The 20,097-nt window shown below is 47.5% G+C and overlaps 2 protein-coding genes across 3 annotated transcripts; both read left to right on the forward strand.

The window, feature by feature from the left end:
• Positions 1 to 1,485: 1,485 nt before the first annotated feature.
• Positions 1,486 to 9,172, forward strand: LOC308579319 (telomeric repeat-binding factor 2-like). 2 transcript variants are annotated; one of them, XM_081180239.1, is made up of 9 exons: positions 1,486 to 1,664; positions 3,250 to 3,464; positions 4,067 to 4,153; positions 4,347 to 4,493; positions 5,129 to 5,514; positions 5,711 to 5,980; positions 6,642 to 6,773; positions 7,769 to 7,826; positions 8,665 to 9,172. In XM_081180239.1, the coding sequence occupies exons 1-9, from the start codon at positions 1,496 to 1,498 to the stop codon at positions 8,845 to 8,847; spliced, it is 1,647 nt and encodes a 548-aa protein (XP_081036365.1). In that variant the 5' UTR covers positions 1,486 to 1,495; the 3' UTR covers positions 8,848 to 9,172. The 2 variants fall into 2 exon arrangements, with proteins under 2 accessions (XP_081036365.1, XP_081036364.1); XM_081180238.1 differs by having other exon boundaries at positions 6,642 to 6,760; positions 7,735 to 7,826.
• Positions 9,173 to 12,089: 2,917 nt separating this feature from the next.
• On the forward strand, positions 12,090 to 19,762 carry LOC308578663 (telomeric repeat-binding factor 2-like). Its single transcript, XM_081179142.1, has 9 exons — positions 12,090 to 12,268; positions 13,855 to 14,069; positions 14,672 to 14,758; positions 14,952 to 15,098; positions 15,734 to 16,119; positions 16,316 to 16,585; positions 17,247 to 17,365; positions 18,343 to 18,416; positions 19,255 to 19,762. The coding sequence occupies exons 1-9, from the start codon at positions 12,100 to 12,102 to the stop codon at positions 19,435 to 19,437; spliced, it is 1,650 nt and encodes a 549-aa protein (XP_081035268.1). The 5' UTR covers positions 12,090 to 12,099; the 3' UTR covers positions 19,438 to 19,762.
• The last annotated feature ends 335 nt before the right edge of the window (positions 19,763 to 20,097 follow it).

The raw sequence follows: 20,097 nt of genomic DNA on the forward strand, positions 1-20,097 counted from the left end.
CGCTGCCGCCGCGCCACCACCGCACAACTTCTGTTCTCATCCTGAAGCAACGTTCTTAACCCGAGGTACTATTTCTGGGTTAGCGGAGCCTGTAACCTGAAGCGTCTGTAACCCGAGGTACCACTGTATTGAGTGTACCTGAAGACGTGTGCATGCACGCTAAAGCTCATACCAATAACAAACTTAGTTGGTCCCCAAGGCGCTACTGGAAGGATTTTTTTCTTTTCTTTCGACTATGGCAGACCAACACGGCAACTAAATATCAACTAAATATCTACCTGCAACTAAATATCAGGGGCATGGAGGTGTGGTTCCACTGGGGATATATGAGTGCAGAGGCGGAGCGGGTACCCAGAGCTGGTACCCAGACCCGGAGCTGGCACCCGGGGGTGGGCCGATCCTCCCAGAGGGGCGGGGTGGCGAGCACGGGGGCGGCACCGCCTGCCGCGACAGTCCCACGGGGGCGGTGCCACTCGCGGCGAGTGTCCCGGGGGAGGGCGCGGCGGCGATGTCACCCCCACCTCAGAGAATACACCGGGGGCGCCCCGCATCCCCTTCCTTAGCCAGTGCCCTCGTGCTCTATCCGCATAGCTGTCAACCTTCCCTTTTTGCGGGAAATTCCCTTATCTCAGCGCTGCTTCCCGCTGCTATCCCGGATTGTTCGATATCCCGTAGACTGTCCCCGGGACAGGTGAGGCTGCTGATCCCTTCTTTCCAAATCCGAAAGTTGACAGCTATGCTCCGTCCTCTATCCTCCCCAAGTCTGATTTCTCTGCCTGATGTCTGTGGGAACCTGCCCGGCTGCCCCCTTGATTTAATAGACTTGTAGAGTTGCAAGGGTTCCTCAAGGATCATCAATGAAATGCAGGATTTGCTCCTCCAGAGGAGGAAAGAGTATTTGGAAATCCATGTGGAGGGGAGGGCAACCTTTCTTGGGTAGCCTCAGGCAAGCCTTGCCCTAGTCTGCTTCCCAGGGCTGTCTTGAAACTCCACTCCAGACTCTCAGGAAGACTCTCAGGGCAGTATAACAAACCACACAAAGCAAATCTCCAGGGTGTGACGTTTCTGTAGACCGAGTGGAAGAGGCAGGGAAGATGATTCTCAGTACAGGACGAACGGGATGCCCAAATTTAAGATGGGGAACCCTGTTGGAAGACCTGGAGATGGAGGAAGGGATTCGCTTCCTTTAAGGGCTCAAACCACCACGTGCAGGATTTCCCTGGGCAAGCAGCGCTGCGCGCTGCCCATCGCCTTCCCTTCCACCCTCTGCGCTTGGTGGGCCTCCAGGCAGAGGAGCGAGCCAAGAGCCCCGCTGGGACCGGGACGCCGCTGAGAGTGACTCCAGGGCCCCGGGCTCTGAGCCAGCGATGCTCTCGGCGGTCCCCCCGACGCCCTCCTGCCTCGCCCACCGACCACGTCAGGGGCAGGAATCCTTAAAGGGCGCAACTTGCGCTACGCCCCCTTCCCGGCGTGGCGGCGCACGGTAGGAGGGAAGATGGAGGAGGGTGGCTGCGGAGCGTCCGAAGGAGCCGCGGAGGCTCGCGAAAAGGCCCTCGAGGAGGCGGTGAACCGCTGGACGGTCCCCTTCTACGTCCACCAGGCCCTCCAGGCTTTCCGGGCCGGCCGCAGCCGGGACTTTCGCCAGCTGCGGGACGTCGTATCTGGTGGGGAGACGAGCTAGTTTTACGAAAGGGGCATTTGGGGAAGATTGGCGCTGGGTTCCATAATTCTCAAGGGACAGTGGTACCTCGGGGACTTAATTCGTTCCGGAGGTCCGTCCTGAACCTGAAACTGTTCTTAACCTGAAGCACCACTTGAGCTAATGGGGCCTCCTCCTGCTGCTGCTGCGCCAACGGAGCACAATTTCTGTTCTCATCCTGAAGCAAAGTTCTTAACCTGAAGCACTATTTCTGGGTTAGCCGAGTCTGTAACCTGAAGCGTCTGTAACCCGAGGTACCACTGTACCTCCTGCTGGGGAACGTGAATGTAAATAACTAATAATGATAATAATAATTTTACCATTTATGCCCCGCCCACGTGGCTGGGTTTCCTCAGCCGCTCTGGACGGCTCACAGCTTACAGTATATCAGAACATACTAAAACATCAAACATTAAAATATATTGCCTAATAGCCCCCGTTCCACTTATGTCACTCTTACGTATTTACATTTATATATCACATTTAATAGTCCTTAGGTGTTTTCATTTAAGAAAAAGTGAACCTAAAGCAACTTAAAATATAATACAATCTATATCCCTGGAATGTTTGTCATTTGCCTTTAGAAATTAAGGGAACCGATTTTAAAAGAAAAGGCACAACGTACAACTAACCAACTGCACGGAAGCCAAAAGGAAGGTCTGCAAATAGCCAGTTGTGATTCTCAGCAAGATGGTTAGGATACATGCCCCCTTAAATGAATGCCTCCTAAAGCCCATCACAGATGGTCACGAGAAGGGTTAGGATCCCCCCCCCAGCCTCCTAAGTACAGTGGTACCTCGATTTATGAACTTAATCCATTCTGGAAGTCCGTTCTTAAACCGAAATGGTTCTTAAACTGAGGCGCATCTTCCCTAATGAGACCTTCCGCCGCCGGTGCCCTTCCACCGTTCGTATTCCGTTCTTAGACTGAGGTAAAGTTCTCAAACTGGGACACTATTTCCGGTTTTGTGGAGTTCGTAAACCAAATTGTTCTTAAACAGGACTGTTCTTAAACCTCTTGAAATCTATTTCAAATTGGAGATTGTTGATGCGTATATTAAGAGAATGAGTTTAATGAGTTTTGGGTATGGCCCGTAGTTGAGTGTGATGGTTTCCAGAAGCCAACCGCTAGGAATGGCCTAGCACCTTTGGAGTATAGTTTTAAGAAGCTCAGCTACTTTACCACTCATTTTCTTACAGTAATTACTTCTGTATGTCTGTAAATAAAATCTGTACATACTGCATTTCTGCCCTACAAAACAGGAGCCCCAACAAAATATCTGACCACAAAGATTAAGACACTAAAAAGCCATGTGTTTGTGTATATATGCATACTAAGGATATTGTAGATTACATGCAAAAAGCACGCAAATACGAAGTGACTCCTGGGTCAAAGGGCATGTTGGGATGAAGTTGGCTGTCTGTATATGGTCAGGGGTATAAGGTATGGGACAGGGCTTTGGTGCCCTGGCCCAAGCCTCATTACACCTAATTTGCTGAACTATCTGATTTTGCTCAGTGACTGTTTGGACTGTCTTGTTCTTCTCCAGCTGTGCTTGCACGGCCCCTAGCGCAAGAGAAATGTATTGGCATTCAGCTGCAGATTGTGCAGTTTCTGTCTAAGATTGATGAAGATTGGACCATTGATCCCGAGACCAAGTTAATGCCTCTTGAAGATGCCCTTGTTATTTTGGATAAGATGAAGGATGAACTGGACTTAAACAGTGACGTAGCAGAAGAAATAAGAAAAAAAATAAAGGAAGCGGTAAGTGTTAGCATTTCCTCTTCTGTAGTCACTGATTACTGTTTCTCAGCCTAGTTAGAAAGTAAGAGGACAGCTGCCTTTAAGTTTCAAAATGCAGTATATTTCAGAAAGGGTTTAATTAAGGTTCTAATTCAATGCCAGGATTAACTCTTGCCTATTTTTCTCCATGCTTAAATTAAGCTTTTAAATAAGTTCACAAAAGTTAGTAGAAGCAAGGAGGCAAGATTCCTATATGGTGGGATGAAATGAGAGAGAAATGTATGCTCAAAGGTGCCTGAGTTTATTGGAACTCAGCATGTTTTCCTTCTTTGGGAAATCCAGGGTAATCATGGAAAAAATGGCTTCTTGACTGACTCTCCTAAGGCACCCATTATTTCAATGTTGTTAGCCTACAGATATTTAAGTAGCTTGCCTTACTTGAATTTAAAAATAATTTTCTTGAATAAGTGTTCTAATATTACACAATGAAAACCCACTGAGTTGAAAATGTAAAGCAGATCTAGAAAACTGCCGGGGGGTTGTTCCCAAACAGTATCTTCTTAGATTAGGAACATTTCCCCAAAATCTTCCTTGCAAACCATTATTTTGTCTTTCTTCTTCAGGCTGTCATAACCTGCATTAAAAACAAAAAATATGCACAAGCCAGAATGATCTTGAATAAGCACATGACAAAGGACCCAAGTTCAAAGGTGAGCTTTCAGCAGGTATGAGTAGTTCATGTTGCAATTGTTGTTGTTGAAATGTGCCTCTTGTAGGGTCATTTCACTACAAAGCAGAGTCATGGTTTGTCCTTCTCAAATTCTCCTATTCAGTGTCTTAAATACTCTCTGCCCTGCGCTGCAATTTGCTTGCAAGTTCTGAAAAACATTTCCCTTTTCTTAGAAAATGAGGTCAATGTTGCAGAGAATCATCCAAAGAAAAAACTTAAGTCACCGAGCCATCCGGAACTTCTGCTGCAAAGTTTTCCAGCAGAGAATACTTCTGTCTTTAGAAAGCTGCTGGAGTGTCCCTGAGCCCTTTCTTTTAGAGGTAAGCAAGGGTATGGGGTGTTGTTTGATTGTTGTAGTAGTGGGAGGACTATAGCTCCGTAGCCGAGCATCTGCTTTGCATGCAGAGGGTCCCAAGTTCAATCCCTGACATCTCTAGCTAGGACTGGGAATGTCCCCTGCTTGGAACCCTGGAGAGCCACCGTCACTCAATGTGTGGTGATATGTGAGCCAGCCTTTTTTTCTTCCGATGTTCCCGTGTGTTGCTGGAGCACTTGAATATCACCCACATTGCCACAGCAGAGCTCTTGCCGTCTAACCACTGTGATCAAAAAAGCACATTCAACACCGGAGGCTTAAGACAGGAGCCTTCTCCCTGGACAAACTATTATGTGCTTGGGAAATATTTTTGTGAAGAGCCAAGTGCCCCACTGCAGAACAGAACAGGGCTGCAATGTCACATTTGACATATATCAAGCTTGTAACCTGACAATGTTTTGGACTAGCAATACCCAACAGCTCCAGCATCATGAGGCTGTGCTGACTGGGACTTAGGGGAGTTGTAGGTAAAGCATCTTCAGGGCACCAGCTTGGGCATGGCTGCTGTATAGATGTAGAAAAAGAAAAAGAAAGTAGAGAAGTGTTGTCTAGTAACTGTGTTCACACTCTCTGTTTAAGATGGCAAAAAAGGATTTGGACGATCAGATAGAGACCGGGCTCAGTCCTTTGGAAATGGCCAGCAAGGAGGAAATGGTGAAAGAAACTTCAGAGTTGGCAGCAGCAGATAAGCCTGAATCTGTGGGAAGATCTGATGAGACTTTGGAAGAGCCCAGGCCTGAGGGAGGGCTTAGCAATATAGCCGAAGAACAACCAAAGTCTCTGGAGGGAGGCCGTGAGACAGTTGCAAGGCTTTTGATGGAGGCAAAGGGAGCTGTTTTGGAAGTTGCTAAAGTGGTTGATGAGTGCCAGGCAGCTTCAAAGCCAGAAGAAGAAACCAGTGGAGCTGCAGAGCCTGCTATAGTTGCTGATGCCACTGTCTCAGCAGCTTCCAGTGACACGGACAGGTTAGCAGCCTATGGCCTCTCCCAGTTTTGACTCCTTTGCCATGCCGGGCAGCTGTTTTGCCATACAACTTCTGGCTCTCAGCACTCAAACCCAAATTGCACCTGCTGCCAGGGGAACAAGGTCTTTGGGGTGAGGTCAACAACATAAACTGGCAAAACTTGTGGAGCAACCTGCTGATGTTTCTTTATTTTGCAGATGCTCGCCTAAGAGGATGGGCTCGCATCCAGGTTTGGCTTCTGATTTCCACGCAGCCAAGGGCCAAAGGGAGGAGGAGAACCATGCTGCCTCCAGGCCACACCCTAGTGAATGCTCAGTGTCCATAAGCACACGGGTTATGGGGTCAGAGAGCGGGAACCCCCCAACTTCCTGCCAAGTTTCATCCAAGAGGCCTGCGGCAACTTTGGATGTCCAGACAACACAGCCCCAAATACCCACCCAGCCTGATGATACCTCCCAATCTCCCAGGTAAGAGTCCATGACTGCTGTGAGGTCTGCTGGGGAGCTGGCACAGCATGAAGCATTTGGTGCCGCTTTCGCCTTTGCAAGGAATCCATTCGAAGGCCTTAGGCCTCAGCCCAGAAGCTCCAAGGAAGGCAAAGGTGGTTTGCAGTGGTAGGGTTGCATTGCTGTGCATCTTCTCCCCCAGCTAGTAGAATCAGGTGGCGAGAGAATCAGGTTGACATACCTTGTCTTAATCTTTATTACTCAGATTGCAAAGACAGCAGAACTGACAATACGGTTTCTGGCCCCATTAAAGACTGCTAAACAAATTTATTGTGGCAGAAACACCTGTGCCAGACTCTGCTTTGTCAGATGCCTGGAATGTTAGCTTCAGTTGCCAGACAAAAGGTAGAAATTGTTATTTCTCTCCCCCCTCCCTCCTTCCGTCAGTTTCAAGGATAAGGGTTTAGGTTTCTGCCACCAGCTATTTGCTCCTATTTAAACTGTCATAGGTCTCTGCAGTAGTGTGTTTGCTGTGACAAATTAACCTCCCTCCTTGTCTGACACTTAAACTCAGCATCTCCATAATTTTGGTTATGTGTGACATTAACTGATGCAGCTCAGTCCTGTCCCATCTCCTTGTGGGGTAAGTCTTTCCTCACTTGTGTTTCTCTGTTCCATTCAGATTAGCTAAGAGGAGACTAATTTGTTCAGATCAGAATGAAGAAGAGGATCTCCCAGGTGGTGAAGAGGTTCATAGGGACCGGGACCAGCCCGAGACCCCCAGAGACCCCCGACACCTGGGTAAGCAGCAACTGTTTGAATCTGCTTGCCTGGTTTTGGGTGCTCGGCATGATCAAGGTTTCTTTGCCCCAAGGCTGCTATTGCAGAAATATAGCAAAGCTACTCTCAAAAGAGCAAAGCTGCCAAGCAGCTGACGCTCTCCTCTGAATGTCAGAATGCCAGAAGCTTTGAGTTCCCATTGTCTGCTCCATAGATTTGGAACCTGCTGAAGCAGCTAGTATCCTGTACACAGTAAGCAGAGGGGTTTTGGGGTACAGCTCTTGGCTCAAAAAAGTAAAATATTTGGACTGCCTGCTCCAAGTGCACAGCAGCAGCAGCAGCAGCACGGACAAAATCATTGCCTTTTGCCTCAGACTGGCTTCTTGTTCTGCAGGGTGCTCAACCATGGCTCCATGCACTCTTCTAATTAAAGCACCTGTGCAGTTTGGATGGCTTCCCACATTGCATTACCCAGTGACATCACAATGACATGGGGGGAAACATCGCCAGCATGGCAGGCAAAGACAACTGTTAAGTGCGATCCTTCAGGAGGCTTGCTTAGGCTATGCACAGGCTGGCTAAAGGCAAAAGTCTCAAAACCTGGCAAACATCTTACAAAGCAAAGTGTTCTTCTTCCACCGCTGCCGCCACCACCAGGCTTCTTGTGTGGTGAACCGGCTTATACTTGAGTCAATAAGTTTTCCCAGTTTTTGGTGCTATAATGAGGTGCCTCAGCTTATATGTGGGTCGGCTTATACTCGAGTATATACGGTAATAAAAGAGGACATGTCTGGCATGTCTGGCAACCCCAACATAGTTTCATCAGTAGTTGGCTGCCTACGCATCATGCTGCCAAACGCTGGGTAGAAATTGACCACTACCCTGGATTTCTGATGAGGGGACAGTAGTGGTAAAACCTCCCAATTACTGAGCCAGTAGCAATAACCAGCTTACTGAGTGGTTCCATCCATCCTGTAAATGAATTTATGTTTCAGAATCGAAGGGAAAAAGCAGCAGCAGCAGCAGCAGCAGCAGCAGCAGCAGCAGCAGCAGCAGCAGCACTTCCCGCTTGGGTTCTAAAAAGAAGGTAACCAAGCCTATACCCAGTCTGGAGCTGAGCACACCAGTGAGAACAGATAGGTCTGCCTTGATAAGACCCCTCTAAATGGAGGCCAGTTGATGAGGACCGCCTCTCCCAAATGAAGTAACTGATGAAAGCCCCATTAATGGGAACATAGGAAGCTGCCATATGCTGAATCCTGGTCCGTCTAGCTCAGTATTGTCTGTGCTACAGGCTTTCAGGCAAGGTGTCTCTTTTGCAGCTCTGCCTGGATATGTCACAGGTTTGAAGCTGGGATGTTCTGCGTGTTCAACCCCTGGACTAAGGGGCATCTATCTCCTAGTTAATTAATCAAGGGCAGTGGGGGCCAAACTTGGCCCTCCAGCTGTTTTGGGAGTACAATTCCCACCATCCCTGACCACTGGTCCTGTTAGCTAGGGATAATGGGAGTTGTAGTCCCAAAACAGCCGGAGGGCCAAGTTTGGCCATCACTGATCAAGAGTCTTGGATACCCGGATGTTTCCAAGAAGCCTGGGCAATCTCAGCACGTCATATCTGCTATCTTTGATAGCCTCTTGAACCACACTGTAAGGTGGCTGAATTTTATTACCTACATTTTGCAGAAGGAGAACTAAGTGTGGAGAGCGTGCCATCAAGTTGGGTTTAATGTCTCGAAATATGGGCCAGATATTTGCCTGCTTTGAGTCACTGGGCTACAGCCCATGTCAGCGGTAATCCTCTGTTAGCAACAGCCATGGAGCCATCTCCAGAGGGTGGGGTATCTGTCGTTCTGTCATGGGGGCAGGGGGCAAGTCTTGCAGCACTTGATGGTTGCTCACGAGAGCCTGTGCCCTCTTCTTTCTAGATCTGGACTTCAGAGGAGTCTCAGTGGATTAAGGAAGGTGTGAAGAGGTTTGGGGAAGGGAGGTGGAAAGCCATCTGCAAGGCATTCCCCTTTAAGAACCGGACGCCTGTGGCGATCAAGGACCGATGGCGGACGATGAAGAATCAGGGGCTCTTGGGGAATGACCTGGAAGCAAGTGGCTGAGCTACAACGCTATGTGGACATAGGGTGGGCCAGAAATACTTTTGCAGTGTATTGCATTGGGCCAGCAGGCTGGTCACTGCAATCTCTTAGCATCCCTCTGCTTTCTCACATAGGATCTGCCCCTCCCTGATAATACAAATTCAGCCATCAGGACTTGAATAAGATATACTGTATTCTATCCACAAACAGGACAACATCATCTTATATTCTCAGGATAGGCAAACATTCTTATTTACTTTTGGAATCAACTAACTTCAATTAGTATTAATAACATACTCTATAAAATCCCACAACACTGCACCAAAATCCAAAGATGATGCATCGCCTTGAGGTAATTTAAAACAAATGTTATTTTTACTGAAACTGCAGTGTTTCACACAATTTTGTGTTGCAATTGTGTTTGTGTTGCACACAAACTATGCAATTGTATAGTTATCAAAATATTTCCAGTGTTGCTACAGTTGGTAAAAAAGTGATGAGTTCTTTAGATACTACTTTTTTAAAAACCAAAATCCAAAGATGATGCATCGCCTTGAGTTAATTTAAAACTAAATGTTATTTTTACTGAAACTGCAGTGTTTCACACATTTTGCGTTGCAATTGTGTTTGTGTTGCACACAAACTATGCAATTTTATAGTTATCAAACAAACAGGACAACATCATCTCCTACGTTGCTGACGCAGCCCCAGCTGGCACCGCGTTCCCAGAGAGCCAGGCTTCCTGGCACAGCGGAGATGTGGCCGGGAGGGAGGAGTCTCGGGAGGAAAGGTAGCGGCAGGGCACAGCATTTTTTGCCTTTCCTAAAACATCCCCCTGGTTGCTATGTATTTTCGTATCCCGTGTGTGTGTGTGTGTGTGTGTGTGTGTGTGTGTGTGTGTACGGGAAAATCCGGACATATGGCAGCCGCGCTCTCGGGCTGCTTTACTCTTGTTGCATATCTATATTTCCTCTTTTCACACTACTCCCCCCCGCCCCCCGGAAACCGCTCTCTAGCACTCAGTTGGAGCAAACAGCGAGGACCTGAGCAAGGAGAACGCCATCCCATTCTTACCTAATGTTGAGATATCATACACAATATGTAATTGGTTCATGCTCTGTCCAAGCAAACTAGAAATGGTGAGCAGGGTTAGGGGTTGGGGTTGTCCTCATATAGTCCTTCTGTTTTTTCCTTCCTTTCTTTCAATGACCAATGTATGAATACAATCTGCTGGAGCAACCCTTTGCCAACAAATATCCCACAGGAAGATTTGGAGGTGCCAAGAGTCCAGTAACAGAGTCCTCTGTCAAATGTCCAAACCCCTAGGGACCCGAAAAACTTTTATGTCTTGAACCATCATGTGATCTTTCGGTGAAAGGCTGTATTTAAAAAATAATTAATTAATTAAAGTAGTAATAAACTGCAATCAAATCTGAAACAGTCTGGAGTCTGGAAAAAAAAAAAAAAGGATCAAAAGGTATGGGAGGAAAAATGCCTGACCGAGAATCAGCAGTAAAGGGGTAGATAAAAATGGATTGCCTGTTTCCTCCCCATCCCAAGGATTAACAGTATTCCGTCTTGGTCAGCTAGGAGCACCTCTCTGTAATGCTTCTACCCCTTGTAAAAGTTGTTCCTAACCTAACGTTATCTAAATATTATAAATAATGTTATCTAAATACAGTGGTACCTCGGGTTAAGAACTTAATTCGATCCAGAGGTCCGTTCTTAACCTGAAACTGTTCTTAACCCGAAGCACCACTTTAGCAAATGGGGCCTCGCGCTGCCGCCGCGCCACCACCGCACAACTTCTGTTCTCATCCTGAAGCAACGTTCTTAACCCGAGGTACTATTTCTGGGTTAGCGGAGCCTGTAACCTGAAGCGTCTGTAACCCGAGGTACCACTGTATTGAGTGTACCTGAAGACGTGTGCATGCACGCTAAAGCTCATACCAATAACAAACTTAGTTGGTCCCCAAGGCGCTACTGGAAGGATTTTTTTCTTTTCTTTCGACTATGGCAGACCAACACGGCAACTAAATATCAACTAAATATCTACCTGCAACTAAATATCAGGGGCATGGAGGTGTGGTTCCACTGGGGATATATGAGTGCAGAGGCGGAGCGGGTACCCAGAGCTGGTACCCAGACCCGGAGCTGGCACCCGGGGGTGGGCCGATCCTCCCAGAGGGGCGGGGTGGCGAGCACGGGGGCGGCACCGCCTGCCGCGACAGTCCCACGGGGGCGGTGCCACTCGCGGCGAGTGTCCCGGGGGAGGGCGCGGCGGCGATGTCACCCCCACCTCAGGGAATACACCGGGGGCGCCCCGCATCCCCTTCCTTAGCCAGTGCCCTCGTGCTCTATCCGCATAGCTGTCAACCTTCCCTTTTTGCGGGAAATTCCCTTATCTCAGCGCTGCTTCCCGCTGCTATCCCGGATTGTTCGATATCCCGTAGACTGTCCCCGGGACAGGTGAGGCTGCTGATCCCTTCTTTCCAAATCCGAAAGTTGACAGCTATGCTCCGTCCTCTATCCTCCCCAAGTCTGATTTCTCTGCCTGATGTCTGTGGGAACCTGCCCGGCTGCCCCCTTGATTTAATAGACTTGTAGAGTTGCAAGGGTTCCTCAAGGATCATCAATGAAATGCAGAATTTGCTCCTCCAGAGGAGGAAAGAGTATTTGGAAATCCATGTGGAGGGGAGGGCAACCTTTCTTGGGTAGCCTCAGGCAAGCCTTGCCCTAGCCTGCTTCCCAGGGCTGTCTTGAAACTCCACTCCAGACTCTCAGGAAGACTCTCAGGGCAGTATAACAAACCACACAAAGCAAATCTCCAGGGTGTGACGTTTCTGTAGACCGAGTGGAAGAGGCAGGGAAGATGATTCTCAGTACAGGACGAACGGGATGCCCAAATTTAAGATGGGGAACCCTGTTGGAAGACCTGGAGATGGAGGAAGGGATTCGCTTCCTTTAAGGGCTCAAACCACCACGTGCAGGATTTCCCTGGGCAAGCAGCGCTGCGCGCTGCCCATCGCCTTCCCTTCCACCCTCTGCGCTTGGTGGGCCTCCAGGCAGAGGAGCGAGCCAAGAGCCCCGCTGGGACCGGGACGCCGCTGAGAGTGACTCCAGGGCCCCGGGCTCTGAGCCAGCGATGCTCTCGGCGGTCCCCCCGACGCCCTCCTGCCTCGCCCACCGACCACGTCAGGGGCAGGAATCCTTAAAGGGCGCAACTTGCGCTACGCCCCCTTCCCGGCGTGGCGGCGCACGGTAGGAGGGAAGATGGAGGAGGGTGGCTGCGGAGCGTCCGAAGGAGCCGCGGAGGCTCGCGAAAAGGCCCTCGAGGAGGCGGTGAACCGCTGGACGGTCCCCTTCTACGTCCACCAGGCCCTCCAGGCTTTCCGGGCCGGCCGCAGCCGGGACTTTCGCCAGCTGCGGGACGTCGTATCTGGTGGGGAGACGAGCTAGTTTTACGAAAGGGGCATTTGGGGAAGATTGGCGCTGGGTTCCATAATTCTCAAGGGACAGTGGTACCTCGGGGACTTAATTCGTTCCGGAGGTCCGTCCTGAACCTGAAACTGTTCTTAACCTGAAGCACCACTTGAGCTAATGGGGCCTCCTCCTGCTGCTGCTGCGCCAACGGAGCACAATTTCTGTTCTCATCCTGAAGCAAAGTTCTTAACCTGAAGCACTATTTCTGGGTTAGCCGAGTCTGTAACCTGAAGCGTCTGTAACCCGAGGTACCACTGTACCTCCTGCTGGGGAACGTGAATGTAAATAACTAATAATGATAATAATAATTTTACCATTTATACCCCGCCCACGTGGCTGGGTTTCCTCAGCCGCTCCGGACGGCTCACAGCCTACAGTATATCAGAACATACTAAAACATCAAACATTAAAATATATTGCCTAATAGCCCCCGTTCCACTTATGTCACTCTTACGTATTTACATTTATATATCACATTTAATAGTCCTTAGGTGTTTTCATTTAAGAAAAAGTGAACCTAAAGCAACTTAAAATATAATACAATCTATATCCCTGGAATGTTTGTCATTTGCCTTTAGAAATTAAGGGAACCGATTTTAAAAGAAAAGGCACAACGTACAACTAACCAACTGCACGGAAGCCAAAAGGAAGGTCTGCAAATAGCCAGTTGTGATTCTCAGCAAGATGGTTAGGATACATGCCCCCTTAAATGAATGCCTCCTAAAGCCCATCACAGATGGTCACGAGAAGGGTTAGGATCCCCCCCCCCAGCCTCCTAAGTACAGTGGTACCTCGATTTATGAACTTAATCCATTCTGGAAGTCCGTTCTTAAACCGAAATGGTTCTTAAACTGAGGCGCATCTTCCCTAATGAGACCTTCCGCTGCCGGTGCCCTTCCACCGTTCGTATTCCGTTCTTAGACTGAGGTAAAGTTCTCAAACTGGGACACTATTTCCGGTTTTGTGGAGTTCGTAAACCAAATTGTTCTTAAACAGGACTGTTCTTAAACCTCTTGAAATCTATTTCAAATTGGAGATTGTTGATGCGTATATTAAGAGAATGAGTTTAATGAGTTTTGGGTATGGCCCGTAGTTGAGTGTGATGGTTTCCAGAAGCCAACCGCTAGGAATGTCCTAGCACCTTTGGAGTATAGTTTTAAGAAGCTCAGCTACTTTACCACTCATTTTCTTACAGTAATTACTTCTGTATGTCTGTAAATAAAATCTGTACATACTGCATTTCTGCCCTACAAAACAGGAGCCCCAACAAAATATCTGACCACAAAGATTAAGACACTAAAAAGCCATGTGTTTGTGTATATATGCATACTAAGGATATTGTAGATTACATGCAAAAAGCACGCAAATACGAAGTGACTCCTGGGTCAAAGGGCATGTTGGGATGAAGTTGGCTGTCTGTATATGGTCAGGGGTATAAGGTATGGGACAGGGCTTTGGTGCCCTGGCCCAAGCCTCATTACACCTAATTTGCTGAACTATCTGATTTTGCTCAGTGACTGTTTGGACTGTCTTGTTCTTCTCCAGCTGTGCTTGCACGGCCCCTAGCGCAAGAGAAATGTATTGGCATTCAGCTGCAGATTGTGCAGTTTCTGTCTAAGATTGATGAAGATTGGACCATTGATCCCGAGACCAAGTTAATGCCTCTTGAAGATGCCCTTGTTATTTTGGATAAGATGAAGGATGAACTGGACTTAAACAGTGACGTAGCAGAAGAAATAAGAAAAAAAATAAAGGAAGCGGTAAGTGTTAGCATTTCCTCTTCTGTAGTCACTGATTACTGTTTCTCAGCCTAGTTAGAAAGTAAGAGGACAGCTGCCTTTAAGTTTCAAAATGCAGTATATTTCAGAAAGGGTTTAATTAAGGTTCTAATTCAATGCCAGGATTAACTCTTGCCTATTTTTCTCCATGCTTAAATTAAGCTTTTAAATAAGTTCACAAAAGTTAGTAGAAGCAAGGAGGCAAGATTCCTATATGGTGGGATGAAATGAGAGAGAAATGTATGCTCAAAGGTGCCTGAGTTTATTGGAACTCAGCATGTTTTCCTTCTTTGGGAAATCCAGGGTAATCATGGAAAAAATGGCTTCTTGACTGACTCTCCTAAGGCACCCATTATTTCAATGTTGTTAGCCTACAGATATTTAAGTAGCTTGCCTTACTTGAATTTAAAAATAATTTTCTTGAATAAGTGATCTAATATTACACAATGAAAACCCACTGAGTTGAAAATGTAAAGCAGATCTAGAAAACTGCCGGGGGGTTGTTCCCAAACAGTATCTTCTTAGATTAGGAACATTTCCCCAAAATCTTCCTTGCAAACCATTATTTTGTCTTTCTTCTTCAGGCTGTCATAACCTGCATTAAAAACAAAAAATATGCACAAGCCAGAATGATCTTGAATAAGCACATGACAAAGGACCCAAGTTCAAAGGTGAGCTTTCAGCAGGTATGAGTAGTTCATGTTGCAATTGTTGTTGTTGAAATGTGCCTCTTGTAGGGTCATTTCACTACAAAGCAGAGTCATGGTTTGTCCTTCTCAAATTCTCCTATTCAGTGTCTTAAATACTCTCTGCCCTGCGCTGCAATTTGCTTGCAAGTTCTGAAAAACATTTCCCTTTTCTTAGAAAATGAGGTCAATGTTGCAGAGAATCATCCAAAGAAAAAACTTAAGTCACCGAGCCATCCGGAACTTCTGCTGCAAAGTTTTCCAGCAGAGAATACTTCTGTCTTTAGAAAGCTGCTGGAGTGTCCCTGAGCCCTTTCTTTTAGAGGTAAGCAAGGGTATGGGGTGTTGTTTGATTGTTGTAGTAGTGGGAGGACTATAGCTCCGTAGCCGAGCATCTGCTTTGCATGCAGAGGGTCCCAAGTTCAATCCCTGACATCTCTAGCTAGGACTGGGAATGTCCCCTGCTTGGAACCCTGGAGAGCCACCGTCACTCAATGTGTGGTGATATGTGAGCCAGCCTTTTTTTCTTCCGATGTTCCCGTGTGTTGCTGGAGCACTTGAATATCACCCACATTGCCACAGCAGAGCTCTTGCCGTCTAACCACTGTGATCAAAAAAGCACATTCAACACCGGAGGCTTAAGACAGGAGCCTTCTCCCTGGACAAACTATTATGTGCTTGGGAAATATTTTTGTGAAGAGCCAAGTGCCCCACTGCAGAACAGAACAGGGCTGCAATGTCACATTTGACATATATCAAGCTTGTAACTTGACAGTGTTTTGGACTAGCAATACCCAACAGCTCCAGCATCATGAGGCTGTGCTGACTGGGACTTAGGGGAGTTGTAGGTAAAGCATCTTCAGGGCACCAGCTTGGGCATGGCTGCTGTATAGATGTAGAAAAAGAAAAAGAAAGTAGAGAAGTGTTGTCTAGTAACTGTGTTCACACTCTCTGTTTAAGATGGCAAAAAAGGATTTGGACGATCAGATAGAGACCGGGCTCAGTCCTTTGGAAATGGCCAGCAAGGAGGAAATGGTGAAAGAAACTTCAGAGTTGGCAGCAGCAGATAAGCCTGAATCTGTGGGAAGATCTGATGAGACTTTGGAAGAGCCCAGGCCTGAGGGAGGGCTTAGCAATATAGCCGAAGAACAACCAAAGTCTCTGGAGGGAGGCCGTGAGACAGTTGCAAGGCTTTTGATGGAGGCAAAGGGAGCTGTTTTGGAAGTTGCTAAAGTGGTTGATGAGTGCCAGGCAGCTTCAAAGCCAGAAGAAGAAACCAGTGGAGCTGCAGAGCCTGCTATAGTTGCTGATGCCACTGTCTCAGCAGCTTCCAGTGACACGGACAGGTTAGCAGCCTATGGCCTCTCCCAGTTTTGACTCCTTTGCCATGCCGGGCAGCTGTTTTGCCATACAACTTCTGGCTCTCAGCACTCAAACCCAAATTGCACCTGCTGCCAGGGGAACAAGGTCTTTGGGGTGAGGTCAACAACATAAACTGGCAAAACTTGTGGAGCAACCTGCTGATGTTTCTTTATTTTGCAGATGCTCGCCTAAGAGGATGGGCTCGCATCCAGGTTTGGCTTCTGATTTCCACGCAGCCAAGGGCCAAAGGGAGGAGGAGAACCATGCTGCCTCCAGGCCACACCCTAGTGAATGCTCAGTGTCCACAAGCACACGGGTTATGGGGTCAGAGAGCGGGAACCCCCCAACTTCCTTCCAGGTTTCATCCAAGAGGCCTGCGGCAACTTTGGATGTCCAGACAACACAGCCCCAAATACCCACCCAGCCTGATGATACCTCCCAATCTCCCAGGTAAGAGTCCATGACTGCTGTGAGGTCTGCTGGGGAGCTGGCACAGCATGAAGCATTTGGTGCCGCTTTCGCCTTTGCAAGGAATCCATTCGAAGGCCTTAGGCCTCAGCCCAGAAGCTCCAAGGAAGGCAAAGGTGGTTTGCAGTGGTAGGGTTGCATTGCTGTGCATCTTCTCCCCCAGCTAGTAGAATCAGGTGGCGAGAGAATCAGGTTGACATACCTTGTCTTAATCTTTATTACTCAGATTGCAAAGACAGCAGAACTGACAATACGGTTTCTGGCCCCATTAAAGACTGCTAAACAAATTTATTGTGGCAGAAACACCTGTGCCAGACTCTGCTTTGTCAGATGCCTGGAATGTTAGCTTCAGTTGCCAGACAAAAGGTAGAAATTGTTATTTCTCTCCCCCCTCCCTCCTTCCGTCAGTTTCAAGGATAAGGGTTTAGGTTTCTGCCACCAGCTATTTGCTCCTATTTAAACTGTCATAGGTCTCTGCAGTAGTGTGTTTGCTGTGACAAATTAACCTCCCTCCTTGTCTGACACTTAAACTCAGCATCTCCATAATTTTGGTCATGTGTGACATTAACTGATGCAGCTCAGTCCTGTCCCATCTCCTTGTGGGGTAAGTCTTTCCTCACTTGTGTTTCTCTGTTCCATTCAGATTAGCTAAGAGGAGACTAATTTGTTCAGATCAGAATGAAGAAGAGGATCTCCCAGGTGGTGAAGAGGTTCATAGGGACCGGGACCAGCCCGAGACCCCCAGAGACCCCCGACACCTGGGTAAGCAGCAACTGTTTGAATCTGCTTGCCTGGTTTTGGGTGCTCGGCATGATCAAGGTTTCTTTGCCCCAAGGCTGCTATTGCAGAAATATAGCAAAGCTACTCTCAAAAGAGCAAAGCTGCCAAGCAGCTGACGCTCTCCTCTGAATGTCAGAATGCCAGAAGCTTTGAGTTCCCATTGTCTGCTCCATAGATTTGGAACCTGCTGAAGCAGCTAGTATCCTGTACACAGTAAGCAGAGGGGTTTTGGGGTACAGCTCTTGGCTCAAAAAAGTAAAATATTTGGACTGCCTGCTCCAAGTGCACAGCAGCAGCAGCAGCAGCAGCGCGGACAAAATCATTGCCTTTTGCCTCAGACTGGCTTCTTGTTCTGCAGGGTGCTCAACCATGGCTCCATGCACTCTTCTAATTAAAGCACCTGTGCAGTTTGGATGGCTTCCCACATTGCATTACCCAGTGACATCACAATGACATGGGGGAAAACATCGCCAGCATGGCAGGCAAAGACAACTGTTAAGTGCGATCCTTCAGGAGGCTTGCTTAGGCTATGCACAGGCTGGCTAAAGGCAAAAGTCTCAAAACCTGGCAAACATCTTACAAAGCAAAGTGTTCTTCTTCCACCGCTGCCGCCACCACCAGGCTTCTTGTGTGGTGAACCGGCTTATACTTGAGTCAATAAGTTTTCCCAGTTTTTGGTGCTATAATGAGGTGCCTCAGCTTATATGTGGGTCGGCTTATACTCGAGTATATACGGTAATAAAAGAGGACATGTCTGGCATGTCTGGCAACCCCAACATAGTTTCATCAGTAGTTGGCTGCCTACGCATCATGCTGCCAAACGCTGGGTAGAAATTGACCACTACCCTGGATTTCTGATGAGGGGACAGTAGTGGTAAAACCTCCCAATTACTGAGCCAGTAGCAATAACCAGCTTACTGAGTGGTTCCATCCATCCTGTAAATGAATTTATGTTTCAGAATCGAAGGGAAAAAGCAGCAGCAGCAGCAGCAGCAGCAGCAGCAGCACTTCCCGCTTGGGTTCTAAAAAGAAGGTAACCAAGCCTATACCCAGTCTGGAGCTGAGCACACCAGTGAGAACAGATAGGTCTGCCTTGATAAGACCCCTCTAAATGGAGGCCAGTTGATGAGGACCGCCTCTCCCAAATGAAGTAACTGATGAAAGCCCCATTAATGGGAACATAGGAAGCTGCCATATGCTGAATCCTGGTCCGTCTAGCTCAGTATTGTCTGTGCTACAGGCTTTCAGGCAAGGTGTCTCTTTTGCAGCTCTGCCTGGATATGTCACAGGTTTGAAGCTGGGATGTTCTGCGTGTTCAACCCCTGGACTAAGGGGCATCTATCTCCTAGTTAATTAATCAAGGGCAGTGGGGGCCAAACTTGGCCCTCCAGCTGTTTTGGGAGTACAATTCCCACCATCCCTGACCACTGGTCCTGTTAGCTAGGGATAATGGGAGTTGTAGTCCCAAAACAGCCGGAGGGCCAAGTTTGGCCATCACTGATCAAGAGTCTTGGATACCCGGATGTTTCCAAGAAGCCTGGGCAATCTCAGCACGTCATATCTGCTATCTTTGATAGCCTCTTGAACCACACTGTAAGGTGGCTGAATTTTATTACCTACATTTTGCAGAAGGAGAACTAAGTGTGGAGAGCGTGCCATCAAGTTGGGTTTAATGTCTCGAAATATGGGCCAGATATTTGCCTGCTTTGAGTCACTGGGCTACAGCCCATGTCAGCGGTAATCCTCTGTTAGCAACAGCCATGGAGCCATCTCCAGAGGGTGGGGTATCTGTCGTTCTGTCATGGGGGCAGGGGGCAAGTCTTGCAGCACTTGATGGTTGCTCACGAGAGCCTGTGCCCTCTTCTTTCTAGATCTGGACTTCAGAGGAGTCTCAGTGGATTAAGGAAGGTGTGAAGAGGTTTGGGGAAGGGAGGTGGAAAGCCATCTGCAAGGCATTCCCCTTTAAGAACCGGACGCCTGTGGCGATCAAGGACCGATGGCGGACGATGAAGAATCAGGGGCTCTTGGGGAATGACCTGGAAGCAAGTGGCTGAGCTACAACGCTATGTGGACATAGGGTGGGCCAGAAATACTTTTGCAGTGTATTGCATTGGGCCAGCAGGCTGGTCACTGCAATCTCTTAGCATCCCTCTGCTTTCTCACATAGGATCTGCCCCTCCCTGATAATACAAATTCAGCCATCAGGACTTGAATAAGATATACTGTATTCTATCCACAAACAGGACAACATCATCTTATATTCTCAGGATAGGCAAACATTCTTATTTACTTTTGGAATCAACTAACTTCAATTAGTATTAATAACATACTCTATAAAATCCCACAACACTGCACCAAAATCCAAAGATGATGCATCGCCTTGAGGTAATTTAAAACAAATGTTATTTTTACTGAAACTGCAGTGTTTCACACAATTTTGTGTTGCAATTGTGTTTGTGTTGCACACAAACTATGCAATTGTATAGTTATCAAAATATTTCCAGTGTTGCTACAGTTGGTAAAAAAGTGATGAGTTCTTTAGATACTACTTTTTTTAAAACCAAAATCCAAAGATGATGCATCGCCTTGAGTTAATTTAAAACTAAATGTTATTTTTACTGAAACTGCAGTGTTTCACACATTTTGCGTTGCAATTGTGTTTGTGTTGCACACAAACTATGCAATTTTATAGTTATCAAACAAACAGGACAACA

This window comes from Podarcis bocagei, assembly GCF_964188305.1.
Source record: "Podarcis bocagei genome assembly, chromosome: Z".
Lineage (NCBI taxonomy): Eukaryota > Metazoa > Chordata > Lepidosauria > Squamata > Lacertidae > Podarcis > Podarcis bocagei.

Bases quoted from the DNA above. Each gene is read 5' to 3' on its own strand.
- LOC308578663 (XM_081179142.1), top strand. From the start codon at position 12,100: ATGGAGGAGGGTGGCTGCGGAGCGTCCGAAGGAGCCGCGGAGGCTCGC. The intron at 12,269-13,854 runs GTGGGGAGACGA...GTTCTTCTCCAG, and splicing joins GCTGCGGGACGTCGTATCTG to CTGTGCTTGCACGGCCCCTA. The intron at 16,586-17,246 runs GTAAGAGTCCAT...TGTTCCATTCAG, and splicing joins GATACCTCCCAATCTCCCAG to ATTAGCTAAGAGGAGACTAA.
- LOC308579319 (XM_081180238.1), top strand. From the start codon at position 1,496: ATGGAGGAGGGTGGCTGCGGAGCGTCCGAAGGAGCCGCGGAGGCTCGC. The intron at 4,494-5,128 runs GTAAGCAAGGGT...TCTCTGTTTAAG, and splicing joins CTGAGCCCTTTCTTTTAGAG to ATGGCAAAAAAGGATTTGGA. The intron at 5,515-5,710 runs GTTAGCAGCCTA...TTTATTTTGCAG, and splicing joins GCTTCCAGTGACACGGACAG to ATGCTCGCCTAAGAGGATGG.